This window comes from Alosa sapidissima, chromosome 19 (assembly GCF_018492685.1).
Source record: "Alosa sapidissima isolate fAloSap1 chromosome 19, fAloSap1.pri, whole genome shotgun sequence".
Classification (NCBI taxonomy): domain Eukaryota; kingdom Metazoa; phylum Chordata; class Actinopteri; order Clupeiformes; family Clupeidae; genus Alosa; species Alosa sapidissima.
In genome coordinates this window covers 29268966-29278965 of record NC_055975.1, presented here as the reverse complement: position 1 = coordinate 29278965, position 10000 = coordinate 29268966, and the positions used below count along the sequence as shown (strand labels likewise).

The 10000-nt window shown below is 39.7% G+C and overlaps 1 protein-coding gene and 1 long non-coding RNA gene across 6 annotated transcripts in view; one reads left to right on the top strand and one right to left on the bottom strand.

Moving 5' to 3' along the window:
• LOC121692721 (partitioning defective 3 homolog) overlaps positions 1 to 10000 on the bottom strand; it is an 85591-nt gene that overhangs the window by 51142 nt on the left and 24449 nt on the right. For all 5 annotated transcript variants that reach the window (XM_042071562.1, XM_042071564.1, XM_042071565.1 and 2 more), the window contains exon 2: positions 3902 to 4003. In XM_042071562.1, the coding sequence (XP_041927496.1) occupies positions 3902 to 4003 (102 nt within the window). The remainder of the gene's footprint in view (positions 1 to 3901; positions 4004 to 10000) is intronic.
• LOC121692723 lies at positions 1796 to 2831 on the top strand. The gene is made up of 3 exons (XR_006025323.1): positions 1796 to 1959; positions 2230 to 2317; positions 2517 to 2831. It is a non-coding gene; the product is annotated as an uncharacterized LOC121692723 (long non-coding RNA).

Sequence of the window (10000 nt, the reverse complement as noted above, 5' to 3'; positions counted from 1 at the left end):
GTGAACACATGAAAGCATGCATGGTCTCTTTGATGCTGCATTTAGGCACTCTCGTTCGCTCTCTCTCTCTCTCTTTCAATTTGTGCTGGTATAGCTGACTTGGGCGGGGGGGTTAATGCATTGTAGGTGTGTAGGTTTAAGTTGATTGTCTTGGTAGTGTAGGTCTAACTGGCCTGTTACTTTCGTACTTTCGTGTGTGAACGCAATTCATAGTGTTTTCTACGCAGGTTCCTACTCCTCCTCCTTGGGACAAGCACGTTTGAGTCTTGGAAAACACTTTTCCATTTACATCAGGATTTTGCAAACATTCAGCGTCAGCGTCAATAAAATGAATAGAGCACTGCACGAGGAGCCTAGTCGAAATCGATTAAGACATGCTAAGATCGACATCCAAACAGTATTCTAACGTTAGCTTAGAGAGATATGGCTTGATTGCATAACTTAACTTAGAGCATTGGGATGACTAAACTATGTTGTGATAAGACCTTAGCAGAGTTAACTTGAATGCAGCAGTTTTGAACAAATTTGCTCAGCATGGTCACTATGCTAAGCGGATTTAATAGCAATTTAGCCCGTTGTCTTCTATGCAATTCTTATGTGACAACAACAATTGTTAAATGTACATTCAGAGGAGGGGCGGTGAGCTCGTTACGAGAGAGAGCGAGGCGGGGCAGCTCAATGAAAGGATTTGATCTCAAATAGTAGAACATTATTGTGTGGCGGACATTTCGGACACATCTCCGTCACAGATTAGTCAATGTATGGAAACACTGCTCTCTTATAGTGAGTATCGTATATACTCTATAACACTTTATAGAGCTGATCTCTTATAGTGAGTATTGTATACTGTATAGCACTTTATAGAGCTGATCTCTTATAGTGAGTATTGTACTGTATAACACTTAGAGTTGATCTGTTATAATGAGTAGGCCTACATTACATTACATTTGGCTGACGCATTTTTAACCAAAGCGACTAACAACATGGTAACAGTTCAAGTTTTAAAACAATTCTCTCAACAATTTTAGGACAATTTAAAAACGGTAGAGTACAGTAAGAATAAGTGCATCAGTGTTTTTAAACAGTTGAGTGTCAGTTCAAAACAGGTGGTAAGTGCTAGGATCAGCAAGACTTGTTGTAAGTGGTGCTATGAGAGGAGATAGTCTCTAAAGAGCTGGGTCTTCAGGAGTTTTTTGAAAATGAAGAGGGATGTCCCTGCTCTTGTAGGAACTAGCAGTGTGTTCCACCAACGAGGAACAACAGATGAGAAAAGTTTGGATTCGCCTGAGTGTACCGGTGGTAGAGCTACATGTCGTTCATCTGAGGAGCGCAACGGTCTGGAGGTATCGTATGTCTGTATGATGGCATTCAAGTAGGTGGGAGCAGAACTGGAGACTACTTTGTAGGCAAGCGTTAGAGCCTTGAATTTGATGAGTATTGTATATACTGTATAGCACTTAGAACTGATCTCTTATAGTGAGTATTTATACTGTATAGCACTTTATAGAGCTGATCTCTTATAGTGAGTATTTATACTGTATAACACTTTATAGAGCTGATCTCTTAGTGAGTATTACTGTATAGCACTTTATCACCTGGAGAGAAGAAATACTCTTTTCTGATTGGCTGGCGGGGTGGCTTTTAATTCTGAATAACGGGACACCTATGAAGTAGATCTGGTAAAAAAAAAGTTTAATCGGCGTTCCATATCAATGCTTATGAAAGGTAACTATAACAACGATATTAGGACGACGGTTGAGCCTGAGGGCAGGCTTCGCAACAATGGAATGAATTGTAAACAAGCTAACTGTCCATGCTATCGCTGTTATAGGGCCAACGAAAGTTGTACAACAAGCAGAACTAGTGGGCTACTTTTTAAACGCAACCGCGTGTTTCCTTTGCGTGCTGTAAAGGCTTTCCAGTGGCAACGGGGTGATAAGCGGGATGACGGCCTTCGAGGTGTGTCCAGTTATACGGAATTAATGTATAGTTATACAGAGTTCTTTGCCTCTCGCCCTCGTCCATTAAGTCCGTATAACAGGACACCTCGGCGGCCGTTATCCCTTACGTATAGAGAGTTTGTCTGTTATAGTGAGTATGCTGTATAGCACTTTATAGAGTTTGTTTACTGTGCATTTTGTCTAATTCTTGTCTCTTCTTTTTACTGCTAACTCTTCGAGTAACCGTACTGTCTCTGTGTGTACTAATCTAATCTAATCTCTAAAACAGAACTACGGCTAATGCCACTTCATGAAACAAATATTCTCTCCACCACACACAGTGATGATGCAAGCCATCGCACTATAACATTAATTAGGTTTGTGGAAAATATAATTTTCAGCCATTTCACCCTAATTGCTTCAGTGTTGTCTTATTTAATGATCAGGTTGCCATGAGTTCTACTATTTCTATTTGTCTATCTGTTTGAGATTTCTATGCACAGCTGTTCATGTGTGCTTGTGACTGTTCTCTGATTGGCTGTTCATGTGTGCTTGTGACTGTTCTCTGTTCCACAGGTGCAGTGCAGGGGGACCCTGCGTGCATTTGAAGCATAATTTTAAACATAATCTATCAATCAGCTGGCCCAGGTTTGCAGGTTCGGTTCCCCAACCCGCCGTTACAAGTCCACATCGCTTTATATAAAAGTGTTAAAAGTGCTAAATACCAGTCAACTTTAAATGGAACTTTAACACACACACACACACACACACACACACACACACACACACACACACGTTGAATCCTGAATCACAACAGTGCAATAGCTACAAACGGCCACCAGGAGGCACAGTGGGATCAGCACAACACCCAAATACACTCAAAAGAAAACAATCATCCTCACAACATGCACATTCACACACACACTCCTTCACACACACACACACACACACACACACACACTCCTACACACACACACACTCCTACACACACACACTCTTATAAATATATAAATATAACGAAAGTTATTTAAGGTGTATTCACAAACACACTGTTTCATGTGAAGCTGAAGTGGTGAAAAAACAAATGACAGACTGCTATTGTGTGTGTGTGTGTGTGTGTGTGTGTGTACAAGTGGACACCCAAATTCTGTGCGGCCCGAAGAATCCAACACTGTGCACATTTCTGAAAGAGTTCTTTCTTGACCACCACACACACACACACACACACTAATTAAGCCCACCATTCATGGTTTCCTGTGCAGTCAATGCTAAATAGAAACCTTGTATGTCAGCCAGATGTATACACACACAAAATGTAGGAATGGTCACATGATCACTACACATGTGTAAAGGTCATAGTCTGAAAGATGAAGACAATGAAAGGCATGAACACAGACACACACACACACACACACAGTCGGCTGGAGAAGCACACACACAGCCCAAATAAAGATCTGTCCAGGATCAGATAAACAAGCTGCTCTATTTTGAGTGCATCACTGATACATTCCCAATGACCACACACACACACACACACACACACACACAGGCTGTGTTCATACTTGTATACATACATACATACAAGTGTGTGTGTGTATATTGTGTGTGTGTGTATTGTGCATGTGTGTGTGGGTATCTTTCAGGACAAGGGCACCGGCGTTCTTGCATGCATTTCATATGAACACAGACGTGTGGTAATGAGCTACAAGTATTATGGGGGCATCAGATCCTACATAGCTACACACACACACACACACTCACCCGGTCCACACACACACACACACCGGGTCCACACATACGCTCACCTGGTCCACACATACACACACTCACCCGGTCCACACACACACACACACACACACACACTCACCCGGTCCACACACACACTCACTCACCTGGTCCACTCCCACACACACACAGACGGTCCACACACACACAGACGGTCCACACACACACACACTCACCCGGTCCTTGTCATCTACTACGTCACACAGTGTGTCGTCCAGATCCAGAATCCCACCATCACTGTGCTCCAAACGGTGGACCTGAAGCCAGTAGCCGGAGTCCTGGAGAGAGAGAGAGAGAGAGAGACGTCTTATAGAGAAATGTCTTATCTATCATATGTTCTGTATTGTATTGTTTGATGTCCTGCTTTGGCAATGCAAAGAAATATTTGTCATGCCAATAAAGCTACCTTGAATTGAGAGACAGACAGAGAGAGAGAGCTATAAGCTATAGTATACTAGCTATAATATACAAGAGTTGTACTCATCTGCTTTTGGTGAAAAGAGTACACATCCTGACTTTGTAAATCTTTCTAAAAAGTTCAGATATTGTAATACTGTTAGAAACATGGAGTAAAGGACGAGAAAAGTTTAACTCCATTCCACATTACAAGGAACTGTATTCCTTCCGTTAAACATCCTAAAGTAAAATGCGGAAGAGATTCAGGGAGAATTGTGGTACTGTTTAAAGATAATCTTACTGATCATATTTATCCTGTAAAAAAGGGGAAGTCACATATATGGATTAAGCTAAAAAAGGAATTCACTTTCTCAGATTTTGACATCTATCTATGCGCCATCTATATACCCCCATATGAATCACCCTACTACTCTAAAGAAACCTTTGAAATTCTACAATCAGAAATCATACAATTCCAATCTGAAGGATCAGTTTTGCTTATGGGAGACTTGAATGCAAGAACAGGTACAGAAAAAGATTATATAAACCCAAATGGCTATGGATATATTACTGAAGCTCAAATAAATGAAAACAAATTTTAAAGATCATGTCAGAGCGCTGATAATACGGTTAACAAAAATGGCAAACAGCTGCTTCAGCTTTGTAAAAGTCTGGGTCTCGCCATCACTAATGGTAGAATGAAAGGTGACTCTCTGGGTAGGTACACCTACTGCTCACATCTTGGTAGTAGTGTTGTAGACTATGCAATAACAGATATTGATCCAAGCTACATTAATTATTTTATGGTTATGCCTCAAATCCCACTCTCAGACCACAGCCACATCACACTAAGTTTAAAAACAAGTGTCAAACAAGAAACATCCCAAAAACATGAAACTAAACTCCATCCCCTGCCAACTCAATTTCGATGGGGAACTGACAGTGTGCTTCAATATGAAACTGAACTCAATAGTACCGAAACTGAAAACTTAATATACACATTTTTGTTCACAAAATTTCAAGAGGATAGAGAAGGCATAAACCTAGCAACAGAAAAGATTTCTGAAATTTTTAATTTAGTGGCCAGCAAAACACTAAAAGTAAAGAAAAAATACAAGAAAAAGAAATCTACGACTAAAAAGAACGAGTGGTTTGACAAAGAATGTCAAACATTAAAGAAACAGTTAAGAACACTATCAAATAAGAAACATAGGGAACAAACAAATATAAGCACACGGTTACTATACCAACAAACTCTTACCAAATACAAATCATTACTAAGACAGAAAAAAGGCACGTACATGAATAAAAAGCTACAAGACATAGAAGATGCTGACGATCAAAATTCATTTTGGGAGTTATGGAACAAACTTGAGATCACCAAAAAAACTAAACAGATCCCCCTATGTGATGCAAACATCTGGACAGACCATTTTGGGCACCTCTACAGTGAAGACAAACTAAATCCACTCCAAACACAATTGACTGATAAATTAAAAGAACTGGAATCAAAAGTAAAAAATGAATTGAACAATCTAGACACCCCTTTATCACTAGCTGAATTAAATGAAAAAATAAAAACCCTAAAAAACAAAAAGGCATGTGGGTGCGATGGGATACATAATGAAATGATTAAGTACAGCAGCCCAATACTGAAACAAGCCATTCTCAAACTTTTCAATCTGGTTCTAGCTGTTGGTCATTTCCCACAGCCATGGAAAGAAAACCAAATCGTACCAATCTACAAAAACGGAGACAAACTAGATCCAAACAACTACAGAGGCATTGCTGTAAGCAGCAACTTAGGAAAGCTTTTCTGTAGCATCATAAACAACAGAATGGTGGAATTCTTAGTAACTCTCAGATTGGGTTTATGCCAAAACAAGTAACTCTCAGATTGGGTTTATGCCAAAACACAGAACAACTGACCACATATATACATTACAGACATTAATTGAAAAATATGTACAGAACACCAACAGAGGAAAACTTTTTGGATGCTTTGTAGACTTCAAGAAGGCCTTTGATTCAGTCTGGCATGATGGACTCTTACTTAAACTGATAGAAAATGGGATAGGGGGGGAAATCTAGGACCTTATAAAAGATATATACAAAAACAACAGATGTTGTGTCAAAATCGATGACAAAAGAACGTCATACTTTAAACAATCCAAAGGTGTTTCGGCAAGGTTGTAGTCTTAGCCCTATACTCTTCAATCTATATATAAATGATCTAACATCAGACATAGCAAAATCGAAAATATCAGGAGGCACAATCGGGGGTAGAGACATTAAGTGTCTCCATGTTCGCGGATGACCTCCTACTTCTGTCCCCAACTGAGGAGGGGCTACAAGAGAGTCTGTCAATCCTGGAAAATTACTCTCAAATTTGGAATCTCCCCATAAATAAAGAAAAAACTAAAATAATGATATTTAAAAAAAAAAGACACGTTCAACAGAGAATAAATATAATTTCACCCTTGGTGAAAACAGGCTTTCACAAGTGACAAATTATAACCATTTGGGCCTAAATATTTTCTCCACAGGCAATTTTAATCTGGCTATTAAAGACCTGGTTGACAAAGCACGGAGAACATACTATTGCATAAGAAAATCACTATACCAATACAACACCCCTATCAAATTGTGGCAAAAGATTTTTGATAACTGATTTTTGATCAGTTATCAAAATCTTATATGGTAGTGAAATTTGGGGCATAAAACATCAAAATAATTATGAGCTATGGGACAAAAGCCCAGCAGAAACACTACACCTGGAATTCTGTAAGAACATCTTGGGGGTACACAGGAATTCAACAAATATTGCATGCAGGGCAGAACTTGGAAGATATCCACTATTAGTTGATATACAAAAAAGAGCATGCAAATTTTATTGCCATGTACTGTCCTCAAAACCAGAGGAATGTAATCACAGTGCCCTTCTACAGAGGAGGACCCACCCAGAGAGAGATCCTTTTGATTATCTTATATCAAAACACAATTTGAATTTGAATACACCTGACATGTCTCAAGCAAAGTTAAAACATATTGAGAAATTAACAAAAGATGAATATTACAAATATTGGCTAGACAAAATTAAAAAATCCAAGAAATTGAACTATTATCAAAAAATAAAAACAAATTATGAACTGGAACCATATTTAACAAATATCAAAAATTATAAAAAAAGGAAAACTTCTAACTTCCTTCAGAATTAGTGAGCACACTCTGGAAGTTGAGAGGGGTCGGCACAGGCAGACATGGAAACCAATAGATGAAAGGCTATGTCTACAATGCCACGAAGGAGTAGTAGCAGACCAGTTACACTTCCTCACAGAATGTTAAAAATACACCCTGGTTAGGAGAGAATTCTTTGACCACATTGGCAACATTGCTCCCCAATTCCCCGTGCTACCCAATGAACACCAGCTCCCATATTGGTTGGGAGGGCACAGTTGTGCTACGATAGCAGTACAATTCCTGACAGAGTGTCAAAGATTGAGAAAGTGAGTCCTTTTCCTTCTTACATTCCACTGTATTATTTTGCCTAATTATTATTATTATTATTTTACCATTATTTGTATTATTATTATTTAAATCTGTACAATTATACCACATGTGTAAGCTTTGGCAACACAATGTTTTTTGTCATGCCAATAAAGCTAATTTGAATTTGAGAGAGAGAGAGAGAGAGAGACAGAGAGAGAGAGACAGAGAGAGACAGACAGACAGAGAGAGAGAGAGAGAGCGAGAGAGAGACAGACAGAGAGAGAGACAGAGAGAGACACACTGTATTATTATTTTTTTATTAATATAATATTTAAATCTGTACAATTATACCACATGTGTAAGCTCTGGCAGCACAATGTTTTTTTGTCATGCCAATAAAGCTAATTTGAATTGAATTGAGAGAGAGAGAGAGAGAGAGAGAGGGAGAGAGAGAGAGGGACAGGGAGAAAGAGAGAGAGAAAGAGGGGGGGAGGGAGGGAGAGAGAAAGAGAGAGAGAGGGGGAAGGGTGGTAAGGGGGAGAGAGAGAGGGAAGGAGAGAGTGAGACAGAGAAAGGGAGAGAGAAAGAAAAAAAGAGAGAGAGAGAGGGGGCAAAGAGAGAGAGTGAGATATTTGAAGGGTGATTTGCATCACCCTTCAAATAAATAATGCATTAGGACATCCTATCAGATCCACAGGGATTACAGAAGAACCAGAGTCACAGCCCATATTCCACACAGATTACAGAACCGGAGACAGCCCATATTCCAGACAGATTACAGAACCGGAGACACAGCCCATATTCCACACAGATTACAGAACCGGAGACACAGCCCATATTCCAGACAGATTACAGAACCGGAGACACAGCCCATATTCCACACAGACTACAGAACCGGAGACAGCCCATATTCCACACAGATTAAAGAACATGAGACAGCCCATATTCTACACAGATTAGAGAACAGGAGACAGCCCATATTCCACAGAGATTACAGAACAGGAGACAGCCCATATTCTACACAGATTAGAGAACAGGAGACACAGCCCATATTCCACAGAGATTACAGAACAGGAGACAGCCCATATTACAATAATAAAATAGACACGATTATAGCCAGAAACACAGTGGAGGATGGGAGAGTGTGTGTGTGTGTGTGTGTGTGTGTGTGTGTGTGTGTGTGTGGCAGGAGAGTAACAGTGATGGATCAAAGGAAAGATTGTAGATGAAGAGTATGGTGGGAATCGAAAATCAAGAATCGAGTACAACCAGTTTGTGTGCCTACAGCGTTATCAGAGAATCGAGTACAACCAGTTTGTGGTCCTACTAGGGCTGGGCGATAAAATGATAGCGATATGTATCGCAATAGACATGTAATCGATACAGGTTACTCTATACAACCACAGGTGGCACTGTGGTAGCTCTATATAAAACATATTGATGTTTGATCAAATTGGTGTTTTTAAAAATAAGGGATCATGGAGAATAAAGAAAAAAATATTTTAAAAAAATATTTGTATATTCCCACAAGGTGTTTGGGTGCTCTGAAAATGAGAACCAAAATGATTTTTCAGACTTGTGAGAGTGTTTCTACTCATCTCAATAAGGAACATAAATCAAGAGCCTATGTTGAGTACAAATATGTCTTCTAAAGGCCTAAACAGAGTCCAGCCAAAAACTCCAATAAAATTTTGATCAACTTTGAGGGACAGCTATGACCATGCAGGATCATCCAGACCAAACGTGACAATTTTGCTACATACTATTCCTATTTATGTACCACCATGCAAAATTTAAGCCTCCTACATGGTTTAGTTCTTACTCTATGGGCTTGTGAACTTTGACAAAAAAAAGAGGCAGAACAAAATCGACACCCCCCTCCCCCCGTAAACCGGGCTGTATCTTGGAAAGTATTGATCTTACATAAAAGTAATTTTACAGTGTGTCTCCTTAATTCCTCCTTAATACTCCTTAAATGGTGACCCCGACGCGCAGCGGAGGGGTCTTGTTCCGCCCTGAAGGGACTTATTTTCCCAATAATGGACCTGCGTTCTATACATTATCCTGCTTATTACACGGCTACTTGCCAAAACGAAACAATAAACTCCCCACGATGTGACTCTTTAGCCTACATAGCCTAGGCTACCACCTATTTGTTACCGTTTCATCGTGGCTTTTGGTGAGAAACAAATAGTTCGACAACAGCACACACTGAACTTGAATCAAACATTCTTTAGAACACAGCTGATCAACCGTCTGCTTTCACTTTTGAATGAAGTTCCAGTCCTTGCGTAGTGATATGAAAGACGTGAAATAGAAGCACAAAGCCCATTTTCCTTGACAGCGGTCTGTTATTGAGAATTAGCAGACCGCCGAACGTTGGAAAGGCC